At 43.0% G+C, this 27,631-nt stretch overlaps 1 protein-coding gene across 1 annotated transcript; it reads right to left on the bottom strand.

The window, feature by feature from the left end:
* Positions 1-1,096: 1,096 nt before the first annotated feature.
* Positions 1,097-17,964, bottom strand: ST8SIA3 (ST8 alpha-N-acetyl-neuraminide alpha-2,8-sialyltransferase 3). The gene is made up of 4 exons (XM_010961320.3): positions 17,429-17,964; positions 15,937-16,056; positions 12,955-13,512; positions 1,097-10,438 (listed from the first exon to the last, which is right to left on the bottom strand). Exons 1-4 carry the CDS (start codon positions 17,605-17,607, stop codon positions 10,156-10,158), a joined length of 1,140 nt encoding a protein of 379 aa, XP_010959622.1. The 5' UTR covers positions 17,608-17,964; the 3' UTR covers positions 1,097-10,155.
* Positions 17,965-27,631: the final 9,667 nt, after the last annotated feature.

Here is a 27,631-nt window from a genome sequence, read left to right as displayed (position 1 = left end):
GATTGTCCCTTCAAATACTTTCATTTAGAACTGAGAACTGTTAGTTGATATAAAAATAACTTTGTCATTTGCTTCCCAGAAAAATTGATGAAGTACTTACATTGTGGCTCACTAGGAGAATACATTTAGATAAGTCACCTTCACTCCTGAGTCCGTTTTTTCATCGCTTTCGTGCACTAATGTGCTGGGACTTCCTTAAGGTTGGAGCGTGGATATTGAGAAGAACAATTCTAGGACTGTTCATTCATTGGCTCAACAAATACTTATTCATGGTGCTATCTGAGGCAGCACAGTTGGAGCAAAGTAAGGGCTTTTGGTGTCTGTGATGTAGGCACAAAGATGGGAAAGGAGATAAAGAGTAGAAATGATACACAGACTCTATGGTGTGTCCTTCCATCCATCTGTCCTTCCACGCATCCATCCATCCATCCATCTAGCCTTCCATCCAACAAATATCAATCAATAGCCTGCTAAGTTCCTAGCACAGTTATAGGCATTAGGGGCATAGTGTGATTAAAATAGGCAAAATTACCTGCTTTGTAGAAGGTAGAGTTTATAAAATAGTAGGAGACAAAAACAATGAGTAAATAAATAAATACTATCATTTTGAGTGAGGGAAGAAAATACTACGAAAAAAATAACACAGGGTGGAGGGTGGGGGTTGGGGGCTGATGAGGGAATTCAGGGCAGGTGCTAATGAGGCAGTGGTCTCAGGAGTGACTGGGATGGCGTGAAGATGCACGGGAAGGAGCACTGGACTGCAAGTTGGGTTCTCTTTAACTCTGCCACTCACCGTGCATTGTGAAGCCAGTCATTCAGCATCCCTCTCAACTGATTACTGACGAAATAAAATGATGCCTGAGACTGTAACATTGAGGAGTAATGTATTATTATTAATAATGTTAAGGCTTGCTGCATGATTTGCATTTAAAGGACCTAGGGAAAAACTGTGCACCAGGGAGCTATTAGCATTTGCTGCTAGTTCATGGCTGTGGACAGCCAAACTCGACATTTATGAAGTACAAAAATCTCCAAGGAGAATTACTCAAAACACAGGGAATGAAAAAAAAAAAGAAGGATGCATTTAATCTCTTCATTGGATGCAGTGTTTGTGTGTTTGCGTGTGTGTGTATGTGTGTGTGTGACAGAGACAACCAGCGATGTTTTCCAATGCACAATAAAACAGTTTATTTAAAAACAACGCATTCAGTACTGTGTTTGGCACACGAGGCAATGAGGCAGGCACAGTCACACTTAACAGGTACATTTGGGGAGCTGTTGAAGCAAATCATTGCATTTTCTTCGCGAACTACAATCACAATATACACGCGATTACCTCTACAGAAGAAAAAGATGATGGTCCTTGTTCACCAAGAAGGCAGAAGATTATTTACACGTTCCTCAGTCCAGTGTGCTGGCTTCCTTCAGGTCTCCACGGCCCCAACAGTCTGGCAGCTTGTTTCCAAAGCAGCTGAGGCTGCCTCTCACAAGAGATGTGAGTCTGAGTCCTAAGGGCTGAAGCTTCTTCCAAAGAGCAAGAGGTCTTTTGACTTAGCTGGGAAGGAGCGAAGTCTTCAGTGCCAGTCTCTCAGCATAAAATGGCATTTTCCAAAACAAATGCATCAAGTGCGTGGGGGAGGGCTCCATGGTTATAACATCATAAGTGGCATTTATTTTCCCTGACACATGCTTCTTGCTCATTTCTTTAATAACTTACATTCACTGTTCTCCTACCTTTTGGCCTTTTGGTTCCATCGTTACTCTATAAAGAGCTTTGTTCCTCAATCTACATTGATACAACATTCCTTAAAATGATGCTAAAATGAAATGGTGAAACCAAGTAGCTTAAGTGAGAGAAGATACCACAAACATTCTTTTGTCTTGATTTCTGATATATGCTCTCACAATGGATGGTCAGCTTCCCATCTAGAGAACAGAGGCAGCAAGGTGGATGTGGTAGAATCAGCGGTTGGGACACCCAGACTCTAATTCCATTAACTAGCTGGGCAGGTCAGTCACTTCCTGCTTTCTGAACCTCAGGTGTCTCATCTCTGTTGAGGATGTTCACCTAGAATCTGGACCTGAGATGTCTAGATCTGTGAAGTTCTGCTGTGGACTTAGGTTACTGTCCTATGTGAGCAAATGGTGCTGCATTGTGATGCTTCAGTATTTTTGTTCTGGGTCCTGGGAGAATTTCTGTGCTAATTGCTGATGTTTGCTGTTTTTGATCTCAATCCATCAATAACCCCCTCCTGGGGCTCTTGGCTATAAGGCTGCTTTTCTGCCTAGTAAGGGCTTAGATCCGGATCTTGAAATGTAGTTAAAGAGCATTTCTGTCACGGAGACCAATTATTCTGTCTTGCAAAATGGTCTAGATTCTAGGTTTCAGAGGGAAACCTTCCCTTCCTTTTTGCAAATACTTAAATGACTTTATTTCACCTGCACGCATTGACCAAACCTCTCTCCCATTATCTTACCGATGTTTCTTTCCTACCTTGTGAGCAAAAAATGTTGTGGGAATGGCTGGTTCTTCAATGCTGATTTTGCTGTTAATTTGTTCATAATAAAATGGGGCCTACTGGCAAGTCCCCTCTGGTTATAGCTGTGGACTTTCTTCTTTGGTGTCCAGAAAAGAACCAGAGGTTGAAGGCCTACTATGTGCCCAGGCTACATGCAGTTTGTTCTAAATACAGAAAAGACATTTTTAACATGTACCTGACTCTTTAAAATCAAATGCAGCTTATTAAGTATAGAGAAACAAGCTCCTCTGTGAGAAGAACAGAAAACAGAGGTATACCGTGGCCTTTTGAACACAATAAGGAAAATGTCCGAGTTGAGTTTCAAACATTTACAGTCTAGAAATGTTTTGTAGAACCTGCAGGATATTTTACTAGAGCAAGGGAAGAAAAATTTGGTACTTTATGATCTAATTTTGCTTTACTCCACGCAGAATAAAAACCTTTGGTCACTTACTGTATGTGAGGAACTAAGTACATTTTTTCCAGCACTGTCTTCCACAGGATTTAATTAAACCCACCTGAAAATGATATCCATCAGAAAACCTTCCATTTGCAAACAAAGCTTGTTCTGTGACTTACTAGGGTTTCTGATTTCTCAGCACTCAGGCTTTTGCTTAGAACTGGTGGTGAGGAAGAAGGAGAGCTGTGCTCAGTGCCCAGGGACTGCAGTGGCCAAATGTTTGCTGGTGGGTTTTTTTCAGGGTCCAGCCTTACCCTAGGTTAGCGCAGGGCAGGACATCACATGATGCCTTCCTTAATGATCTTCCCAGTAGGGTTCTTATTTAGTGGTGTTTTTAGCCGTGAGGAATTTTCTGAGTGCAGATAAAGCCCTGGGCATGACGCTTAGCTGAGTGTACCCCTGTTGAGGGAGAGACATTGAACCATAGAGCCTCTCCAAGTGTGATGGGGCCACGTACGCTTATTGGATGTCTTGTTCTTTCCCCTGCTCCTTTGCAGGCACTGATTTCTGGATGCCTGTCCATTTTGTGCTGTGTCAGAAGGCTGAGGAATAAGTGGACAGAGAAAATTAGAGATTTGTGGAAACAGGCAATGGACTGTAGGACATGAGAAAAGGTCAGCCAAACATGGTTTCAGCTGGCAGTTGAATTAAAGAATGTTTAACCAGAAAGTCACTTTTAGAAATTAGACAGGCCATGGCTAGAATGTCCTAAGGTATTAAGGAGTTTGTTGAGAGGTTCCTAAGAGTCACATGGCTAGGAAGTATTTTGAACACCTTAGGGTTCTTAGCTTCAAGGACCCAATAATACAATAAAAATCAGAAGAACTGCTCCAAGTGGAAATGCCTCTTTGTGGGGAGGCGGGCTTTTGGGAGTCCCTCCAAAGTCACTGCTAGCCCCTTATTTGGTGCTCACTCAGAAACTGTTCAGGGGGTGCTGTGCTGGAACCAGCTCATAGTGACTCTTGAAAACATACTGTGACATTTTCAGCTGGTTGACATCAAGTTAGTAGTTTGGAATTGGATATGATGAGAGTATTTACACCGTGGAAATTGGCGAGTCCTACAAGTCAGGGCTCCACCATTCTTCAGAGCCAGTTATTAAACATTTAACAGCACACCAAAGAGCCAAAGCTGTCTCTTAATCCCACAAAAGGGAAATCAGCAGAGACCTGCATTGTCCCTGAGGATTGATGGCTCTGCCTGTGCACGGCTGCAGAAAGGAGCCTGGCTAAAACTTCACTAGGAGGGCGGCACCTTACTCAACAGAGGCTGGCAAAAGGCAGCCAGTGCCAGCTGACCGCCTTTCTCATAGTCAGTTGGCTTTAGAATTTTAGCTCCGTGATTTTTCTTTTTTGATTGGTTTTGTTTTAACCCAAAGACCTTTGCATTTTGGGCATTATCTGGAGGTTGTGAAATCAGAGCCCTTTAGGAATATTTTAGGCTCTGGGAATGATTATCTAAGTAGAATCTGAATGAGTCATTTACCTTCCCTGTTTCTTCATCTGTTTATGAAGATGAGTGACCTGAGATCTGTCTCTTGTTATTTTTTTTTTAACATTTTTTATTGAGTTATAATAATTTTACAATGTTGTGTCAATGTCTCTTGTTTTAAAATATAAAGAGTGACATATAAAGAGCTGGCCTTGGGGTAAAGTATGTGAAATCTATGTTCCCCACTCTGTCTTCAGGCTTGCATCCACTCTGACTAAACTGACCAGTTACTATTCACTTACAAATTAGTGACTGGTCAGTTTAGCCAAAATAGTTGAATGGTTGAGTCAGTAGGATGGTGTCTATATCGCCATATATCATGATAGCTTTAGGAAACAGATCTGATATTAACTGCGTAAGGAGTAATAAGCACTCAGCTCCTTTGGTCAACGTGGCATATATGACTTTGCTGTATATTGTTGGTTCCCAAATTGTGGCCACATCAGAATCCCCTGGGAATCTTTGTAAGCTGGGCTTATTCCAGGACATTCTAAGCCAAAAGTCTGGGGCAGAGAGCACGACTTGTATTTTAAAGAGCTCCTTGTGTCATACAGCTGTTTGCTGGCGGCTCGGCAGCATAATCCAGCTCCTCACCCCGTAACCCCACTGTGATCTTAAATCCGAGTCAGTTATTCTGTGACGGGCTCTCCACTGTGATTCCATTGTCACAACAACAAGAGAATGAGCTTCATGGAGGATAAAACATCTATTCATACACATATATCTTCAATAATAAGTCAGCACAATAAAAAGAAATTTTAAGAAATACTGACTGCATAATACAATAATGACATTCTAGAACGTTTCCCATCTCAAATGTTACATCGATCAATCTATGAGAGCGGCAAATTCCATCATTTTGGCCTTCGTATCAGCTCATCTGTGGCCTTGCCTAATTGGGCCACAGAGCCCAGATAGTCAGCTGGCCCAGGAGCTCTAAGTCCCCAGCACCTATGATCCTCCCTCTGGGCTTTCCCAGCCACACACACAGCCCCGTCTCTCTGTAAGCAGAAGCATAGTTCCACACGTTAAGGGATAAGCAGAGGTTCATGAGAAACTTCTGCCTGGCACATTCAGACATTCAGGAGAAAAACGATGTAAGGATCCAGAATTATACAGAAAATTGCTAAGTCTGTCATTCTGCACATGAAGACCCAGCCCAAAGTATTCATTATTTGCACATCTTCTTAGCATACTGAGCTAAATGCAATAATGTAAAGTTTGCTGTTGAAATTCCTTACAATATAGAAGGCATTGACAAAAAGTATTCTTACCTCAAAAGGCCTCAACGGAAAATTATACATATGGAGAAGCACATAACCATTCTCAGTATTAAATTTTTAAATTATGCATACGTATTACTAAAACAAGGTTTTACCAAGATGAATAGATAAGATTCCAGCTGTCAACTGGGAGCTGTCAGTAACTGAGTTGTGATTTACCAGAATCATGATTTATCAAGTGGGTTTTCTCTTATTTTAGGGGAGAATGTAGGTTATTGCTGGTGGACTGTTGTATACCCAGGCAAGCATTTCCTTTTCTGTTTTGCATTGAGAAATCTTTTTTTTTTTTTTTTTTTGGTGGGAGGAGAATTTTTTTTCGTCCTTTATGGCCTTATGGACCGCAGATCAAAATTACTTTCCTTTTGAACCCAGCTTTATCTGAGGCTGATAAGGCTAGGAAGTACTAGATGAGGAGTCAGAATTTCTCACTGATTACCTGTGCAATCTGGGGAAAATCACTTAGCCTCTCTGTTTCTCCATTTCTCATTTGGAAAGTCAAGAATTAGGACTACAGATGCTCAAAGGCTCTTCAATTTCCAGTGTCCTAGGGTTCTAGAATTCTGTCCCTGCTACCTTTGGCCTCAAGTCAGCACCTCTTTGCTATCTGAGAGTGCCTAATAATTAGTACTTTGTCCCAAGTCAGAAGAAATGCTCTTCCATTCCTCAGCTTCCCCACCAAATTAGGTTGCTCCCAGCACTCACATTCACGGATCACTGGAGGCTGAGCGCAAGGAGGCCGAAGGAGCCCCTCCCTTTGCACGTCCTGGCTGATGGCCTTGTGGTCAGGTGCCTGACATCAGAGTTACACACAGACTGACGGCACAGCGGTCACAGCCAGCACTGCGAGGCACACACACCACTAAGCGCACAGCACTTTTACAACGGTCAAGGACACTTCAGACACAGAAGCAGAGGCAGAGAAAGCATAAACGTTTAATCATCACATACGGGGAAGATTTTCTGGGTTTCGGGGGGATTCTTAACACCACACTTTAACTCTGTCTCCCCAGGATCTGCATGTCTGCACATGACACTCAGAACAACTGATGAAAACTGAGGGACTAACATCGAGCAGGTTGCTAAATGTTTGTGTTTATTTTTCTCTGCAGCTGAATCAGTCATTTGTATTTGTGTCACATGTAGACAGATTGGGGGCTTTATGGTGATATTTATTCCAGTAGCTGAGGGTAGAGCCTGCTGTGAGTATCTGAAAAGAGGAAAGGTTCTGACAAAAGGACATACTTAACTTAGAACCAATAAAACAAGGGCAGTGCAAAAGCCAGGGGTTTGTATCTGTGGCTGAATAAGGAGGAAGGACCAGACAGTCCTGCCTGCCCAGGTCACTGCTCTCGACCCCACAGGCCCGGAAGTTCTGGCTGTGTGCACCGCTGCCTTTCTCATCTGGACTCACGGGACCCACCAGCTCTTGGCTGTGACAGTAGCTATGTAGGTTTAATCTGTGAAACAGTGTTTAAAAACAAAAAGCCTTTTTGTATGATCAGCTAGAGGCTGTTTTTCTCTGTGCTGGAACTGTAGGTCAAGGGCATAACTAACAATAAAAATCACAGTAAAAGCTGCCATATACTGAGTGCTGACTATACATCGAAAACCGGGGTAAATGCTTTACCCACATATTGGATCTAATTTTTGCAATAGGAGAATATAGGCTGTATATATAAAGAATTGATAAGTTATGAGAACTGTGGTTAATGGCTCGGGGAGGATTTGGGATTTTTTTCAGAGATTTTTTTAAAGGAAAGAAAAGGGTGATCTCTTTGGAACCACTCCAGGAGGTCCTACATGGAAACGGGATGAGCCCCATCTCTAAACCCTTCTAGGTCTGGGAGACGAGTGTTTCCTCAACGTTTTGAGATTTTTTGTGAAAGTGGTAGATGAAATGATGCTGGGAGACGGAAAAGTCCTCTCACTCTAGGTTAAGATGGGCTAAGAGTGAAGTGAGATTTAAAAACTTGGCATTCTGATGAGGTCTAATTTAAATGGTCCACTAATAGAACAATTAACTGGTTTTAGAGATTCTGGCCTTTTGCCCTTTTAACCTACCTGGTTCAAAGTGTCTATAATATATATATTTATATTTAGTGAAATCTAATGGGCACATTGGGATTAGAACTCCAGACTCAGAATCTGGCCTGTATAACATTGGCATTAATATCACTTAACTGTAACCAAATGAACTGAGTGCTTAGGAAGAGCCGACTGAAGTCTTCCTGCACTTATCAATCTCGCAGTGGCCCTAACAGAGAACAGCATGAGAACTGCGGTCCTTTCCTCTTTAAAGGGACAGGGAGTAAGCATGGTGTGGTTTTGGTGCCCATCAAATCATACCATTGCATTTTAAAATGTTTTTAATATCTCCCCTTCTCATTATTTCAACTATCAGTGTATCTTAGTGTTTCCCATCTCAAAACATCTATTTCTGATTCTCCCTGTTGATTTGAAGGATTACCATTCACACAACATTGTGAGATGCGTCAGTCACAATTGGTAACACGTTTGAACCTGTATGATTTTTCTTTCACTGGTTGGTATCTGGGTCTATATAAGCTGCTCTGATTAGCTTTCTGGAAAAAACTACAATAAAACAGCCTTTAGGACCAGGCAGAACATGAGAATAGGGACTGTGTCTTTCCTTAACTGTATTTGGTTTGATTTTAGGCATGATGGTACCTTCCCAAGGAGGGGCAGTGAGCCGATTACTGAATTACAGCAATTGTTTTGAACACTATTTGTAACTTTACAAGCAATCTAGATGAGATTTCTGGAAAAAAAAAAAAAACAACAAGCTACCACACCCAAATGTATTATAAATATGCTTGACTGGCATTTGGAAAGGAGAAAGAAACTCTTATTAAAATTTAACATCAACTTGGCCAGACTTCGGGCTGAACTGGAAGAACACAGTGCTACGCAGTGAACAATGGGGGACAGGAGTGATGTGATTTCTACTCCTAAGGCTGAAATAACGGAAAAGAGAACAGCCTGTGACTCCCTCTGCAGTGGGTCCCTGTGCAGCTATAAGAATACCTCTCAAATTCTAAGGGTTTATTTAGTACCAGTCTTGCCACTACACAGTGGCTTTTCCTTTTAAATGCTTAATTTGTAGATGTATTAATTTGTAGACCTGATTTCAGTGGAAAGAGGGAATATCTGGTGTCTACAATTGTCTTGAAGTTCTGGAGCAGTGCTGATGGACACAGTGATACTTGAGATGACCTCACCTCAGCACTGGTCACACAGGGGCCTGGCCTGGCCAACCTCAGAGCTTTTGCTCTGCTTGACCCCTGCTAGTTCTCAGAGGCCTGATCATAGTTACAATGCTTTAAGGGATATGAGATTATAACATCTTCTAAGTATTCTTCCTCCTTTTCCTCTATATGTTCCAGGCTCTTAAGTAGATTCTTTGCCTCTATATTCTGAGAGAATTCCCAGCCCAGGGCTTGGGTTGGGATTGTGGGAGGCACTAAACCCAGGTTGGAATGCCCCTGTAGATGTGGCAACAGAATGACTTGCCATATTGGCACTCATGTCAAGAGATGTGATGCCACCCATGACATAGGCTTTCTTAGTACCAGGGAAAGATGCACTGCTATGCCTCTCAACACAGAAGGACCACTCTGCTGTAGAATGACTGCATGGAATAGTGAGAACTTCCTAAGAGGCATTTCTTATAAAAGTAATCAAAGATCCAACATGATTTGCTCAGTTTGTCATGAAACCTCAATGTTACCCAGAGCCTTGAACGTACTAAGTACAGATGCAAGACATACACAAGCAAAGTGATTTCAATATGATTCCTAGCAGAATAGTAAACTCCACAGTGGTGGCGCCAGGGGAGTTGTTGGAGAAAAAGAGAGAGAGAGAGAGAAAGAGAGAGGAAAAGGGAGGGAAGGAGGTGGGGGGGGTGGGTACAGAGAGAGAGAGAGAGAAATATGATATATGCAAACCAGTTTTTTGTTTTCGTTTTGAACAGTCTGATCCCACCCAGGCAGAACTGAAATCCTGCCCCAGTTGGCCAGCAGCCTCTGATTACGAGGACTATCTGAGCAAAGCTGCAGAAACTACAGCTCTGATCCTCATAAAAAAATGGGAGGCAGTTTATTATTAAAATACAAACATGAAAATACTTTAGACCATTTCTTGAGCAGCATACTTCCAAATGCAACATTCCCTTTATCAATCGAGTTTTAAATTAGGTGGTTTCAAAGCATCTGTCCTGCTAAGACCCTTAAGAGAGCAGTGCAAAAGGGGGGGAGCAGACATCTTTCCTCTTAAATGGCAGACAGTCCTTATAAGAAATTCTCTAGGGTTCTATTCTGATGACTATTCAGCGTGACTTGGGGCACTTTTAAATCAGCCGTTTGGCACTTTCTGTCCTGAGTTCTTAGGCACAGCGCGACAGAGTGAGCTTGGTGAGCCCTTCCCCGTGCATTCGGTACAGCAGCTGAAACTCAGCAGGCAGCTGGTGGGACTCCTGCCACTTGGTGGTAAATTTGGTTCCTTTTTTGTCATAGTAATGGTACGGAAGGTCTTCCCTTGTGTTGGGGTCAAATCCAAAAGGCCAAAATCCATACAAGTGGATCTCTTCACATATTGCTGATGCAAGGGTGTACATAAGAATACCTGTGCTCAGCCGTTTGGGTGACAAATGTTTGTTTTTCCAGTACCTGTGGAACAATAAGTACAGGCGGATTCAGAGGCCAGTGTTGAAGGTTTCAGTCAGATAGGTCACTATGACTGGTTTGGGAAGTGAACTTCGCCAAATAACTTAAACAGTACTTGCTTTGAATCTATCCTTTAGACCACAGAACACCTTGGGGGCAGGACCAGCTACGTAATTTGTGACACTCAGTGCAAAATGGAAATGTGGGCCTTATTTCAAAAAATTTTGAGAATTTCAAGAGGGCAATAGCAGAGTATTAAACCAAGTGTTGGCCCTTCTGAGCACGGGCTCCTGTGTTACTACAAAGGTCACACAGGCTTGAAGCTGTCCCTGCCTCTGGGCTGTCCTACAGAGTGGTGTCTGACTCAGTGCTGATGCCACAGGAGCCCACCAGTGAGAATGACTATGCTTCTCGCACAGAAGGGGCCCTTGGAGTGGGGAGGGGGTTACTTAATCTAAGAGGACCTCTTCTGTTACTTCCTTACCCGAGCATAGAGATTAAATCTTCTTGGGTTTGGAAAGATTGTGGGGCTTGCTTTATTTTTTTTTCTACCTTCTTGTAAAAAAAATCACATTCCCTGTTCCTTTGTCTTCTGACCAGGGGCTCCCAAGCCCTGCTTTGGCGTGCCAGGACCTAAGAAAAGTATTTACACACTTTCTGAATTAAAAAAAAAAAGCTAAATTATGGTTGTTTCTCCTTCCATGTTTACATAGTAATTTGAAGCCTTCCTACCTACACTGCCAAATATTTGAGACTGCTGTGGAGTGTGTGTGTGCATGCTTGTGACTGGCTGTCCAGGCATAATCAAACTGTTCATGAATCAGGCTTCTGTGGACTGTACTTTGGGTTTTCATTGAACCAATGTGTTTGGTTCAAGCCTGAGTGGGCTGTTATGGCTAACTCCATGGGTCTACTGAAAGGCTGGGGGCAAGTGGGCCGCAAAGGCCACTTCCTGAAGTTTCCAAGCACATGTAGTTCCTTCTTCACTACCGGAAGGCTTCAAATGAACATTTTCCCTTCCAGCTGAAGTTTTAAAGATCAGTCTTGGATTTAATATTCTTATCTTAAGGCGTTAGAATGACTTCTGACAATCCTGTTGGTACAGCTCAACTAACAGAGAGCAAGAGGGGTGCAAAATGATGAGGTCAAAAGACCACAGGGCAGGTTGGCAGGAGGCCTGGCTTCTACTTATGATTCTGCCCATTTTGGGCAGTGATGTTGGGTAAATAACTCATTCTTTGCACTTTAGTTGACTCGTCTATAAACTTAATTGGGCTACCTTACCTCTTAAAAAGGTAACCATACATTCCGGGAAACTGGGACAGTCTGTTTTGGTCTGTTATCTTTGTTGTAATTCTTACTAGTGCTCTTTTTCTCGAAGAAAAAGTTTCAGTTTGGACTATAAATGATGACATCACCCTACCTGTCAGATACATACCAGTTGATTATGTGATGATTCCTCCTTCTATAATTGGTCAACTAAACAAATCTTAGATTTGAAAGACTTTAGAGGACTACAGGATGTGAATAATCTACTATGGGATAAAAAGATTCAGAATCTCTGTTTACTAGACCTCCTAGAATGCACTCTAACTTGCAGTAATATCTGGACAGTATGTTAGGACACTGGGGCTACTTGCATATGGGAAATTAAGAGTTGAGGACATTTCCTCAAATTATTTAAAGAAAAAAATTTGTAATTAATCTTGCTTTATAAAATGCCCTGCATTATTGGCTCCCAATTCTGACTACTTATTAGAATCATCTGGGGAGTTATTAAGACATACCAAGTGTCTGAGCCTCTTTCTTCCCCAACCAGACAAATTACATTAGAGTCTCTTGAAGTAGAACCCAGGCAAGAATATTTTAAAAATCTCTCCAAGTGATTCGAAGGTATAGCCAGAGTTAAGACCTATCAGACTAGATGAAAACATTGTATTTCTGGTTAATCTGGCTTTCAAATTACAAGGCTTAACAATGAGCTGATAAAGTACTTTTCATATGTTTTGGTACTCAAGTCCCAAATTATAAAAGCAGATTACACAATTTTGATTTATCTAAGTGGTTTTCTAATCTTGGACATCTAAAAAACACCCAAATATGAAATAAAAAGGAACATTTAAAGTCAATTGCATCTTTTTAAAAAAAACCACTTGATTTGTCTACTTTAGTCATTGGCATTATTGGGATGTAGCTATCCATTAGAAGAAAATTATTGATTTGTGGTGATTTCCATCACTGCTTGTTAGGCTTACCACCAAGGAAGGGGACTGGAGATAGAGAGGCAGGAGGCTAAGAAAAACCAGTCCCTCCATTTGACTTTGGCTACCAGCTGGGGCAGGAGACTGAACTTCTTACTTAGAATGATTCATTCATTCATTACAAAACTTAAGAGCTTGTTTTAAAGTACGAAGCTAACCACAACAACTAACTAATCAGATAGCTCCCACCCCCAAGAGATTACAATATTGATTTGCCATCTGGTAGGATATGAGTTAAAGGCAATAAAATATACACACCTGTTGACATGTTGCATTATATTTCCAGGCCAGGCCAATTGGACCTTTAACTGACCTCTGTGTTCAACAAAAAAGTCAACTAATGTCCTGGTAACAGTTGCTGAAGTGTGGAAGAAAAACGCAGGGATCCAAAGAATGGCCCCATCGAGCTTTTTTAAACTGAGAAAAAAGTTGTTACGGTCCTGAATGGTCAAAAGATTGTTGTAATATTTTTCCAGGATGCTGGGGTTGAAGGTGGTAAGGTTGGTTTTCCTTCCAACATCTCTTTGGAAAGCCTCCGTAGGGGCAAAATTGCAACGGAAAACAAAATCTGACTTATCTATTTCTTGTCCACACCGGCTCCCTGTCAGGATCCCACTATTTCCAACCACAGCACAAATATTATAATGCTTATTCACAATGGGTGACACATCTGGAAGCAGTGATCGGAAGTTATTGCTAATGGAGAAAACATACTTATGGCTGGAATAATCATAGTGCATCAGTTGTCCAATCCGAACACTATTCTTGGTCAAAGAAAAATTTTTTATTACATCGACATGCTGAAGAATTTCTTGCCTAAAATAAAAAGAAATTCATTAAATGTATCCCATTCAAAAGAATTGATTTTCCATCTTATGTCTTATGCTGCCGTTTTATTCAGACAAGAACCGTAGGCACATTGAATCCAAGAAAGACTATACATTCATAACAATTGCGGTCTTTGAAGGGATGACTGCCTTAGAATTTACAGACATGTGCTAATCTCTCAGTCAAATTCCGGGTATAATCCTCTGAAGCTTGTAAATGTTGTAACTTACGGTTTTAGCTGCCAGTTCTTTGGTTTTCTGCTCTACCTGAAAAGTGTTTTTGATCAGGGGGGGAGGCCTAGGCCAGACTGCATCAGAAAATACAGGGAGACAATTTACACAGGCCCCAAAGAGCTCACATTAATGCACAAACGTTGGTGACTTAGAGTTTGTAATTAGGGACTACATGTTTGCTATTGGACTACAGTGTCCAAGGAAGATCAAATGTCACTGGTGTCCAAGTAAGAGCCAAATAGATATGAGTCAATATAGTACTATCTATTACTAAAATATGAAAATGGTAATAGCAATGGGTGTAGTTGAATATTTAATAGAAATGAGAATGATAATCTCATTAATGTACTTTGAATAGTGAAATGGGAGTTTTTTTCTACTTGATTGTAAAGAAACACAATTAAGTTGGAGAAATGTAATCCTCAGAAAAAGAAGCTATTGTAAGTCCTGAAAACGTGTATATTCTAAGAATTCAGAGGATAAACAAGGCAAGGGTGATACTTAGGACTAATTTCTGGTTGCTTTCATGTTGAGCTTTAAGTGAAATTAAGCATCTCCTCTTAAAGTCTCTGCTATTTGAAATATTTAAGAGAGATTGGTCACATGTTACTCTGTTACTAGGTTCTCCAGTTCTAAGAAATTACATTGAACCTCCTGTGTCTTTTGCCTGAAAAATAGCAAGAATGAAACTAAATGCTTTGCATATCATCACTTTACCTGGAATTTTATTTTTTAAAAATTACTTCATTTTTCAAAGTACAGAGCAATATAAACTGAAAGCTTTAATCCAAAGCTTCCAAAGTTACTGTTCTATACAAACTGTTACAAAGGTAAAGTAAGTTTAGAACAATACTGGGAAAATTAATTAAAGATTACCTAAAACATGGATTGAAAGGAGGGAAGTTTTGGGAGGAAAGTATTGTTCTAACGGTTACTTGGGTCACATGGCCTAGTGTGGGAAGAATATTTTTATTGAGTCAGAAATATGTTTTGGGAGAGGGTATAATATATTTAACCTGTGCAAGTTTTCTGGGTTGTCTCAAAAAAAAAAAAACTTCATGGTTTTAGAATTAATCAATTGTTGTCATGGATTAATTTCTAATTAAACAATGTTTTAAAATTTTTAATCATAATCATATGACTTTGTGTCAACTTTTCAAGCAAACATTCTCATGACACCATGGATATCTACTGAATTTGTTTTAATTCCATCATCAGATTAAAATTAAAAAGTGCAATAACTAGAAATTCTATGACCAAAATACAACACCCTAAATAGAGTGGCGAAATAAGTATTTGTAAAATAAGTATTCATACCCCTAATACACTAGATGGCTCACATTCCATTTAGCAGCATAATAATCCCACTAAGAAAGAAAGAGTAATGACTTATCTGGGATGGCTAAGAGTAGACCAGAAAATAAATACATAAATACCAGAAAATAAATAAATAAATCTCATCCTTCTTCTCCTACCTCAAAAAAAAAAAAAAAAAAAAAAAAAAAAAAAGAAAGAAAAGAAAGATGAGAAAAAAACCATACACATACACACAGACTACTTCATGTATAATTGAGGCAGCTACAAGACAACTAAGAATAATGTTTGGTAGCTTTTACAATATGTTAAAAGCTATAAAAGTTTAATGAGAACAAACCAAAAAACCAAAACTGTAATTAAATACCTGCATATATTTGGGCTGAGATTTTTCACTAGTAATCTGTTAGGGATAAAGTGTAGTGTTTCCTGTGTTTCAATGAGACGATACTTTTTTCAAATAATTTGTTTTACTTTATTTTTTCAAAAATTTCCAGTGGGGGAATGCAAATGCATTGGGTGATCTTTTTGTAATTAACTTTTTTTTTTTTTAATAAATGGCTTTGGCAGTATTAGCCATAGGTGTTAAATATAAATCATGGTGCTCAGTTAAGCCCAAGTTAGGGAGGATTCTGGAAATACCTTTTTTCTTCCAAATGGGTCTTTTTGATGTTTTCTTTTTATGGGAGGGCGCTACATAAATTTAAAAGGGTTACTAATTAGCCTTTGCGCATTCAGGCCAAGAAGATAATGCAATACACCTCGGGTTGGGGGCAGGTAGATTTTTGTTGTTTTGTATTATTTCGTTTTGGTTTTTGAGCTCCCTAATTCAAAACACCTTTTGGATCTTTCCCCTCTATCCTACCTTTGATGTAAAAACGCTGTCCGATTAAATGTCCACTTAGGTCTGGCTTGGAGTTCGTGAGTCAGAGAATGCGGAAAGGGCACAAATGACGGATCTAGAAGCTTCAGCGCAAATTGTGACCTAGAGAGGAGCATGAGTACACAGACAAACGTGCTGGCCTCAGCCAGGGGAAGGAAGCCAAGGTAGCCATTAAAGTCCAGGGGGTTAGGAGAGGGGCGGGGGTGGGGAGCAGTCGGCACACGCACTGGCTACATTCCGCCCCAGAGCCCCTTCTCGCCTGGTCCACCTTCTGCTCCCCACACACATCTTGGAGGAAGAAAGAAAACTAGGGAAATCCGTTTCCATTGTCCATCCCTCCGGGTGCGGGAGAGACCATAAAATGGCCGTCTCACGGAGAGCAGGGGCGGGAGCCGGACGCTCTGCTAGAAACTGATGCGCCGGGAGGACCAGGGAGTCAGCACCGCGGACAGCGGCCGCACCGCCGCTTGCGCAACCTGTGCCGCCCCCGCGGTCCCGGAGAATTGATTTTTGGAGAAAGGGCCGAGGAAACCTATGACCCAAGGGAAGGCTGGGGTGGCTCCTTCCTTAACCTCTTCCTTCCCGAGCCTATGTCTGATTTCACTCCCTGTCCCCTGACTGGGGACCCCCGGAGGTCGCTGGCCAATCCCACTCCTCTGCGCGGGTGGGGCTTCTCTAGGTTCCGCACCTCTGGCGGGGCTTGGACCACAGGATGCAGTTTGTATTTGCCACCTGCCCCTCAGAGGCTCTGCTGGGAGAGCTCTAGGGGTCACAGTTGGGGCAGAGGCTCTCGATAAGCTGCGCTAGGCTTTGCCTGGAACCTTCTCAGTGCAACCTCGTACCCGACAGTGACTTGGACCTGGGGCGAGGGTAGGCGGCCCTTAGGAGGCTCGCTTTCCGCAGCGGGTGGGGGAATTGCAGAAATCCCGGAAAGAGGCGGGGGGCGATGGCAGCGGGGGCAAAAGGATCGAAGTAGAATACCCCAGGGGCTTCAGGAGAATAGACCCGCGCAACATTTGATGTAGGGGGTGGGGGAGAGGAAAGGAGGAGAGCGCGAAAGGAGTCCGGCGCCTGCGCCATTAAATCGCCCGGGACCGCCCGGAACCCGGCAGCAGAGTCTGCGGACAGGGCGCGGGGTAGGCACTCAACTCACGCATGTCCGTCTCTCCATGCCCCCTCCCCAGTAGACACAGGGCCTTTCCCTCTACCATCATTCTCTTTAAACCCTCCCTCCCCCCATTTTTGAAATGGGGGAAAGGATGCCGAAGAAGAATACGAGAATGCAATCACATCGATTAGGGGCTTTGGGTTTTTGGAAAAAAAAAAAAGCGGGGTAGGGGTAGAATCAGAGAGAAGAATGGAAGGATCACGCAGTTATCTTGCCCAAAGTGTCTCGGAGAAGCCAAAACACTTCCGCCTGACCTCCCTCCCCCATAAACCAGATACCTGAGGGCGCTCAGAGGCCCGCACTCACCGGAATCCCGCGTGGAACATGTACATTCGGGGCGCCCCGGGGTTGGCGTACTTGGGAGTGGTGAAAATGTTCTCCTTTTTCAGGGACACGTAGCTGATGAGCGATAAAATCAGCAGGGCGACGCTGAGCATGACCAGCCCCAGCACACTGGCGACCCGGGCCATTTTGCAGTTTCTCATCCCGGGCTGGGTTGGGATCAGGAAAAGCGGGGAAATCGGTCCATTGAGCGGCCAGCAGCTCGCTGGCGTGTCAGTGTGTGTGAGTGTGTGTGTGTGTGTTCTCGCGCGCGCGCGTGTCAGCGTGTGTGCCGGGGGAGGGGGACCGGGCAGGGGAGCCGCGGAGGGCCGGGGGTAGGGGCGGGCAGGAACCCTAGAGAGAAGCCGGGCCCCCTAGGCAGGGGCGAGCAGGGCCGTGAGGCTGAGCAGGAAGATGGAGGGTCTGCGCGGCGGCGTGGCGATGGAGCGGCGCGCCGTGCGTCTCGGGCCGCAGGCTCAGGCTCCCCCACGCGTTTCCAGCGAGGCTGCCATCTCCTCTGCTGCCTGCAAGATAAATGTGATTGGAATAATGTTACAGTTCGATCTAAGCACAGGATTTAATTAATGAACTCTTAATCTCCCAAATAACCAGGGGAGGGGCGGAAGAGGGAGGGATGAAGGGGAGGTGGCAGAGGGAGGGGAATTGAGGCTGGAAGGCTGCAGCCCACGTCCACGGCCTTCCCAGCTGAGGGTGTCGGTGAGGAGGTGGCTGTGGCGAGACAGACGCCCAAACTTAGTTTAATGGACAATTCATTACTTTATAAATGTATCGGGGAATACAGAGATAAATAACTGGATTTGCTTTCCTGGCGGTTGCACACCAGCTGGATGCTTCTGAGATGCAGGGAGAGTAGATGTTTAAAAGCCTCTCTCCTCACCACTGAGTACAGCCCTGGGCTCCATGGAACAGCATCCGCCCTAGCACCCCAACAAGGAAGCCCTAAATAGCCGCTGGGACTTGTGAGCAATTAAAACCTCCTTGGAATTTCCCAGGATCTCTCCCCTGTTCCCATCCTATGCTCACCGCATAATTTACTTCTCTCTAAAAAACAGGTAGAGCTTAGCAGAGTTGTGTGGTGAGCTGTGAGTGTGGAGGGCCCGGCTCCCCCTCCCTTGTCTTCCTCCCAGCATCTGACTCCCAGCACGCTGCAGGTGGACAGTGGGCATGCCCCAGAGGTGACCAGGCCTGGAGTAGTTTGCCCTGATTTAACTTTCCATTGCCCACTTTTCTGATTTATCCCTGTGGCCAGGCCTTCAGGATAGGCCACTCAGCTTAGCCCTGAAGTTTGGCTTAGCTTAGCCCAGGAGCTGGGGCGTTATAAACCTCTGTCCATTATAAATGCCCAGAACTCTCTTTTGAAGGAGCCCAAGAACCAGCCCAAGAACCAGGTTAGAGAGGCTGCCTCTGAGGGTGGAAGGAAGTCTCACCACCTAACACTTTGTGTTGCTTGACTTTCAATTTGTTTTAGCATAGTCACATGTTACCTGTTTTAATATCTTTTGGAAATAGAAGTTAATTCATTTTCTGTCATGCTGTTGGATGCTCAGAAGGCAACCCACATGTTTCTTTAGATCTGTCCTTTGCGGGTAGCTTGTGGCTTCTTCACCCTAGCTTTACCCTGGGCCTGGTGTTCCCAATACTGGTCAATAAGTACTAAGGAAAGAAGCTGGAGGTTAGAAATTGGCCTTCGAGAGCCTTTTCCAAGAAAGCAAGTTGATGTGTTCCAAGGTGACTATGATTTCTTTCTTTCCTGAAGTTTGGTTTTATGGGCTTTGGTAGACCTGATGTCTGTCTGTGGGCCATGAATTCTTCAAAGCAGTGAGCTTCGAGGCTGTGAGCTCCTACAGAACCAGGGCCGTGTCTTCTGCCCTGTTTCTGCATACTACTTGTATGCTGTCTGTGGAGAGGCATGCTTAATAAATGTTTGAGGACCTAATGAGCTCCCTGTGAAACACATGCCCAGTTGTGGACAGCAGTGCACAGAATGCAACTGTCTTTTTCCAGTGGAAAAGGGGGTTAGTCATTTTGCACATATGGAAGACATTTTACACCCAAATCTAAAAATGTGGGTCAAGAGGACACAAATAATTTTTTCCCAATGGGATTTTTACTTTGTCAGAATTTTAGAGAAGGCCTGCGTGTCTGCACATGGTGAATATTTGAACCATATTTATTGAATAAATACTATTTTTTAAAAAAAGATCATATGAATAGAGTGTAAATTGCCAAAAGGAGTAAGCACTGTCTAGGAATTATACACGTTGGAAAAACTCTTCTTGAATAAGAAATAAGAGAACATGACATGAAGCCCAGGGTACTGGTTACACCGCCAGGCTCTGGAGCCAGCAGACTGGACTTCAAATGCTGACTCTGTGACCTTGGGTCACAATTTTGTCAGTATCTCTGTGCTTCAGGCTCCTTATCTACAGAACTAGAATAAAAACCTCCCAGGATTTGGGGGAAGATTAAACAAGGCATGTAAAGGCCTTGGCACAGCCCCTGGCTTGTATTAAGCAGTTAATAAATATGAGCTAAACAGCTTGGGCAAGTTTTTAGTGTCTTTCTCTGACCCCACAAATATGTGCTACAGAATGCATAGAAAAGAATGTACGTGGTGAGGCATTTTCCTACAGAAAATGGCAAAGGTCGAGGAGCTCTTTGGTTCCCTTTAGAAAACAGCATTACAGGCTTTCCTGGGACATATGATATGGACTCATTCTGCCTAGATTTAAAAACTGATATATTACTGATGCCTAGCCCACCTCTGCGAGCCTTCTAAAGAAAGTCCTACTAGGCTGATTCCCACACTGCATATGGGTCACTGAAGGTCATATGATGTAAAGGAACCAAATTAGCCAGAAAATAAACAGGCACGCAGAAATCCTGTGCCAGGCCCAAAGGTGACGACGGATAGCTCAGTAATTACCAGAGGGGAAACATCTTGGGGATGCTGCTTCTAAGAGCCACTGCAGCTACTGGATATGGTATTTTTCAGGCCTGGAATTATAGGTACTTAAGTAAATTTAAAAAAATAGGGTATTTTTAATAAAATATCACTTTTCAGATTTTATTGTAAGTCAGACCTCTACAGGAGTATAGGAGGGTGAAAACAAGGAATATAGAAATGAAAGACTGCTTTGACATGCTTTCTAGGGGAATTGTTAATTTGGACACAAGTACTTCCCTCTCCCACTTTTGTGCTCTGTTGCCCTATGTATTTCCTCCCCAACCCATACCTAGGTAGAGTAACTTATAGGCACCACTTTGATTGACGTTGGCTGGGAAAGATGGCGGCCTTTTGTTAGAAATGGCAGCATTCATTCATTCATTTATTTCTGTTTTCTTTCATCTATTCATTAAATAAAATGTGTTGGTTACGGGCAGACACAGGGGTTATAAAATAGTTCTTGACCTGATAATGCTTGTGGTCTTGTGGGGGGGAGCGGAGTAAGCATACTGGCAATACTATGTGAAGAGCTCAACCATAAAGGATTGATGAGGGAACTGGGCTGTAAACTCTGTCTGGAGAGGTTGGTGGAATTCTTCATAGAGGGCAGTATCTGAGCTGGGTTTTAAAGCATGAGTGGGATTCATTAGGTAAAGAACTTTAAGAAGGACATTCCAAGTGGAGGGAAGACAAGGAGGCAGGGAAGATTATAGTGGGCTTGGGGAATAGCAAGAATGTGCACTGACTACCACAAAGAAGACCCTTTGAAGGGTCCTGGATGACGTGCGTTATCTTCCAGCAGCACTGCTCAGAACCCTCCACAGTTTGTAGAGAGGAATGGCTCAATCTGATTTGAACTGAATGGATGTAGGAGCAGCTGGGGTCAGGCCCATGGAGAGATGGGAACCACCGCCACTTGTGTGGATGTCAGCTGATGAGTCCAGTGGCCCACCAGGCTGTTCACATGCTATAAGCCCCAGTCTGCCCTAATTTATCAATGAAAAAACTGTCTGTTTTCTGTGATGACACACTCCTGAATAAGGCATCATGGAGTGGACTTTTGGAAGGGCAAGGCACCTCTCCAGGTGGCAGTCCATTGGGAAACCTCCAAAGAGCAGTGTCTTAGAACACTGTCCCTGAGCCACATGTGCCTGGAGTCCTTTCTGTACACTACAGCCTGACCTCTTCACTTCTAGTAGGTCTAACTGTGGCCACAGAGAAAAGATCTTGGGATCCTGTGGATTTCTGTCTCCTGTTTCCCCACAGAGGATAAATACTTTATGAGTTCAGAGGTGGGAGAAGCCATTGTGGTCAAAGAAATCTTCCCAAAAGCTCTTGGATGGAACCGAGACTAGAAAGATGCATGGATGTTTCCAGAGATGGAGATGGTAAGAGGGGCAGCACAGTCAGGGGCAACGAGGCTGAACAAAGATGGAGAGGAGAAGAGGGAAAGGCATGCTGGGGCCAGCAAATAGGTGAGCCCCCTTGGAGTAAAGTGAAAATAGCCAGGATGTGTAGAGCACTTATTATGTGCCAGGTGCTTTTTATACATTATCTGAAACCTTTGCCCTGATCTGATAAGAAGGTATAATTCTCCTCACTTTATGGTTGAAGAAACTGATGTTAAGGATTTTCTCAAGGTGAAGCTTCTTTGGCTTTAAAGTCCACCCTTTCCACTACTGCATACTGCTTGTAAGCAGTCCAGAGACAGAGAGCTGGAAATGTGTGCATCATCTTTGACAGTGAGAACCAGCTAACAAGATTACCATTGATGATGATGGTGATAATTTCATCTCACGCTGATTGCACACCTACTGTGTATTGGGTATCATACTAGGCATTTTATGTAACTAATCTCATTCAATCTCCATTCCATCCCTCTGGTGATAATGACTGCCACCATTGCAAGAATGAGAAACTGAGACTCAGAGAGGTTAAGTAACTTGCCAAGGTCACACAGCTCGTGGCTTTAATGTGTTTCACTGGTATTTCAGGGCCAAGAGGAAGAGAGGTTTAAACCTTCTCCCTTGGTCATTGTGTCTTAGGGTTACTGAGGAAGGGAGTGCCTACTAGCCTCTTTTAAAAAGCTATTTAATCACAAGGGTTAGGGGTGGTGTGTGGCAACAAGGAAGAGACCAGAGTGATACATCTGAAAAGCAGTGGCCTGCTCTGGGGCTGGGAGAAGGCGGGGTAGGGCTGGAGCCTGGGCACAGGAGGCAGAGGTGCCCAGCCATCCTGTGGGGACAGTCAGGAGACAGCATTTTATTTTCATTGTCTTCTTTAGTACCAGCACAGCACCCCACACAGCTGATGCTCAGCGTGGAAAGAAGACAAGGAGCTCCTCTGCTGTACAGCATAGCTGAGGTCCAGGTTAGGGAGAAGGCTGGTCTCTGGTACTGATGATAGAGAGAAAGATCATTCACCCCGACTGGGGTGGGGAGTTGGCTTGCTTATTGACGAGCCCACGTTTAATTAAATACAAAATGTAAAGCATAGGAGAGATGCACTGTGAACAGCAAAGCTCCTCCCTACTGTCATCTCCCTAGAGACAGCCGCTGTTGCCATTCAGAGACATTCTGTGCATTCACAGGCAGTTGAGTATGTATTAATTTTTTAAACATCAGTGCTGAGACCAGTTTGAAATATTTATTTGAAAGTTTTTATCTGTATCTTTACAAAAGACATTTTGCATAAAATTTTAACATTTCAGATGTTTGCAATGATTATATTTTCTAGAAGCTGAGGAATTACTCATTTTGTGCCTACAGACTTCTCTTAAAGCTCTGTGAAGCATCTCCCTGTGAAAGGAATGCAAGAACTTCAAATAGCCTTTCTGTCCACGAATAAATAAAATATATTTGGAAAGCTGTCTTAAGGCTTTTTGCAGTCCAGTCCCTAGGAAATGGTTTGGAAGGAGCTATTATGTTCAATTGTGTTAACCTCCTGGGTCCTTGCATAGAATTTCAACTTTTCAAATGTTTGCAGTGATTACATTTTCTAGAAGCTAAGGTATTATACTTGGAGAAGCTACTCGAAAAATAATCTTACAGTTAAGTTCTTACATCTATTGTGTCTCTTTATCGCACTGACTGTAGGTATAAGAAATCACCCACAGTTAGAGCTGCCACTATAACATTACCTGGGTGCTGTCAGGGGAGGTGTTTTAAAAAGAACTCTAATTTTAGCCTTCATCTTGAGTTTTTGGGCAGTTTTTGTCCCTTGTGCTTCTGTAATTGTCAATAACATATCTTTGAGAGCAGGGGAAAAACACTTTTGTTTGTATATTATTATGACAAAAAAAAAGGTAAAATTTCCATGTAATTTTTAAAAATGCACTATGCCTTGCTGATTATTGATGGGTATGGCTTCCATAGAGGAAATGGTAGGACTTGTTGAAGGATGGACTGTTAAGTATTCTCTTCCCTGGTCCCTAGACCCCCCTCTCCCAATTATAGGCACATGCCTCTAGCTGAGACTTTTCATATTGTGTTCACAGGGAATTCAAGGAATAAGAGGTCATTGGACTTCCCATTATTGAAAACTCAGTCTCAGTAGGACCGTGGGGAGATTGAGCTACACCGTGTTATATACTGTAGACCTCCACGTTCTGTATCAAGTTAATGTTCACAGAAATGCTATCTGATAGTATTTTATTCCTTTCCATACATATGGGGAAAAGAGACTAAGAGGGGTTAAATAACTTGGCCAAGTTAAACAGCAGCTTATTAAAAAACGGGATTTTACTAGAGGACTAAATGCTTGCATAGTTACTCCTCTTTTCAACAAACCTTGTTGCTTTCCATGCCAGACGCTTAGGGTCTGGACCTTGGGGCATCAATGATGCTTCCTCAAAAGGTGAGTGTTTCTCATGAAGAAAGGAGGCAAGGGTGTAGTAGCCACCTTGACTTCTGTATGCCTTTCTCCTCATGGTCACCTTTTTACCAGGATGTTTGACTATGAGGAAAGTGGCTTCTCAGTGGATGAGATGATCAGTGTAAACTTGGGCAGAATCCTTTATATCTTTGTTTCAAAATCCTGTTTTGCTCTGTAGTTTTGCAGTTTTACACGCAGAAGGCTCTAAGTCCTGCTGGAGGTGGTGTGAGATGAGGGAGTGCCTGGCTTTGGGTGTCTGTACTTGTGTTTTGAGGAGGGTAGTTTTGAAATAAGCTTTTTTTGCAGGTAGAAGAGGTCGGGTGGAGAATATCAGAGGAATTGCAGGCAGATCAGGAGTGTAATTAGTGCCTTCTCCCTAACAGCAACCCGAGTAGAAGGAGCTGGGGGAAGCTCAGGGGCAGGGGAAGGTAACTGAGCTTCCCCATGATAGTCTGATGTTTACACCAGTTATCTGACACCTGGCTCGATTCCCATGTTGGAGTTTAATTCTTGCTCTGAGTTCAAGCCACTTATTAGAAAAAAGAAACTCAACTATATGTCTTTGACACAGAATTGTATTTCTTGTATTTTTTCCTGAAGGAAAATACCAAACAAAAGTGAGTAGTAGAGAGCATGTGGTAATACTGTTGTTCACATCTGTGATCATCCGTGATTCCAGAAAGCCTCCCTACTGGACCTTAGTCATCATAAACATGTACCACTGCCCACCTTGGGGCAGGTGCTACCTCACGGGCAATCAGAGTGTGGAAGACTGAGAATATTGCTTCATTTTGTGGAGACCTGGCATGACATATATGATACACGTGGGCATATCCAGGTACCTAAAGTAGACCCCAAGGTGCTTACTGAATTCTGCTGCTGGTTTTGGCTTGGATCTTGGACAGGTTTTCCCCATCTGCTGGGAGAATTAGGCTTTTCTGACCCTGCAGCATTGTCTGCACTTCTGATATCTCCCAATCTGTCCTCTGCCTTCCCCATTCTCTATGACAATGAGGACTGACAACTAAACGGGACCTTGTAGCATTAAACTTGCTTTTTAATTTTTACAGAAGCATCCTTCAGCCCTTTAGTTTATGTTGGATGGCTGTGTGTTTAGCAATTTTTGGTAGGATGGGCAAGACTATGGGAATCGCATCTATTGTAGACCCTGTGCGAGGCTAGCTGTGAAAAAGTGCTGGTTGCAAACAGCACTAGACCTTTAGATAGTGGCTGTGGGCGCTTATCAAAGGATGCTCTCTTTGTGAGCTCAGTGTGGAAAGGGATGCTGGTTCCACGTAGGTCTTTACAGTTGATAATCACTATCTTTAGGGCCATCTTTGGGGGGAAAAAAACTGACAACCGTATAAATCTTACATTTTTATAGCACTTGAATCTTTTTTCAAAGTACTCTTACATCTATTATCCCATCTTGACCTCCCAAGGAAACTGTGAGTTGGGTACAGCAAGTATCTCTATCCTGATTTCATAGATAAGAAACAGAAGGTTAAATCACAGCAAGGCAGAAGGAGACTGGGGCTAAACATCCATGTCTGATGTTAAGACTCTTAGTCTCTCTACAAAAAAAAAAAAAACCAGAAAAATACACTTTCCTTCTTTATTCTCTGCAGTCTAGCCTCTACTGTTGACATCGTTTTATTTAAAGCAGTGGTTCTCAACTCTACCCGCACATTTAAGTCACCTGAGCAACTTAAAAATAATACCGATGCCCAGGCCCCATCCCAAATCAGTCGCATTAAGATCTTGGAAGTAACTCCCCAGGCACTTTTATGTTTTAAAGCTCCTTGGGTGATTCTGATCAACAGTGAGGCTCAAAAACCATTGCTAGAAGCTGACCAGTGTCAACCTTCATGACAAACTCAATGGCTTTTCCTTCACTACTAGTCTGGAGCCACTGGATATTAATTTCTTCTTTAAACTCACTCCTCTTTTGGCTTCCATTAATGATACTCCCTCTGTTCCCAGTTCTTCTCTGATGGCGGCCTGCCAGTCTTACTTCTTCCCAACTTACATGGCTTCAGCCCTCTCTTTTCTCTGCATGGTCACACAGGATACAGGGGAGAGTGCGGAGGTTTGTACAAAAGGTCATTTATTTTTGAGGGCTTAGACATTAGAAAACAAGCCATGCAGAAGCAGAGGCTTCATTCTGATCACTTCTGCAGCTCTAGAAAGTTCTAGAACCTAGGACAGACACATGCTCAGTAAATGGATGAATGATCACAGGTACTTGACTGCATCTCATATCTGTGTACAGAGTCCTGCCCTGTATTCCAGTCTTGTCCAGTCTTAGATGTGCTACCATCTTCTTAAAACTAACTTGTTAAAAACTTACCACACCTTCTTTCCTCATACAAGACAGTTCTTTTAAATGTTTCCCAACCATTTCACTGCTTCCAATAGCCTCGTTCTTTCCATCCTGTAAATCAGCTTTGCATCTTCTTTCTCCTTTACCCAGGCTTACATCATGATCTCCCCATTTGGCTGACACTGCCCTGCCCAGAATCTGGTAGGGAAGCAGTGCTAAGCTGTGCTCTGGGCACTGACTGGACCAGAAGTGGGTCCATCCATCCACTGGCCAGTTGCCTATGTGGTGACCAGGGAGAAAGGCTCTCAGTTTTCATGGATCATGGAGGGAGAGCATGGAAAATGTTGGAAGAGACTGAAGAATCACCAAAGTCACTTTGGGAGCCAACTTGCTTGGACACCGAATGGCTTTCTAGGTTCAGTCCCATGGCCTGTGAATCCCTTTAGACATTCAATTTTCTTAAGATTTGCTGGCGATTCCGTTCTGGCAACACCCATGCATAATCAATTGTATCAATGTTAGTACTAGTATTTCTTCCTTTGAAAATAGTATATATTTTTTGAATTCCTTTCTTTTCGTACCACCTAACCAAGGTCCTCACCATCTCCTACCTGAACCAGGTAATAACTTTCTAGCAGGTGTACTTGAACCTTCTTATCTCTTTCAACTCATCTTTTTTGCTGTTCCTTCTGCCTAGAATTCTTACTTCTAGTTTAAACGTGGGAAACTCATGTTTGTCCCTTTCAGAAGCTCTTTTAAGATTAAGAAGGACAAATAGTTCAGGAATTAAGTAAAAGAATGGATCTGGAATCAGCCTGCCCAGGCTTGAATCCAGGGGCCAGTTAATTAAATTAGTGACCTGGGAAAATCTATTTAACTTCTCCATGCCTTAGTTTCCTCACCTTCAGGTGGGAAAGAGTAGTACGTATGTAGAGGGCTCTTGAAGGGATTAAATGAGTTACTTATGTAACACAGCTCTGTGCTGGGCATGTTGTAAATGTCAAGATGTCTTGGCTTTGCTATT

This window comes from Camelus bactrianus, chromosome 30 (assembly GCF_048773025.1).
Source record: "Camelus bactrianus isolate YW-2024 breed Bactrian camel chromosome 30, ASM4877302v1, whole genome shotgun sequence".
NCBI lineage: Eukaryota > Metazoa > Chordata > Mammalia > Artiodactyla > Camelidae > Camelus > Camelus bactrianus.
The sequence above is the reverse complement of the archived record's forward strand: the minus strand, read 5'-3'. Positions and strand labels throughout refer to the sequence as shown.

Coding starts and splice junctions, on each gene's coding strand:
- ST8SIA3 (XM_010961320.3), bottom strand. CDS start 17,607: ATGAGAAACTGCAAAATGGCCCGGGTCGCCAGTGTGCTGGGGCTGGTC. Junction 16,057..17,428: donor ATGTTCCACGCGGGATTCCG/GTGAGTGCGGGC, acceptor GCTCCTCTCTAG/GTCACAATTTGCGCTGAAGC. Junction 13,513..15,936: donor ACAGCGTTTTTACATCAAAG/GTAGGATAGAGG, acceptor TTTTTATTTTAG/GCAAGAAATTCTTCAGCATG.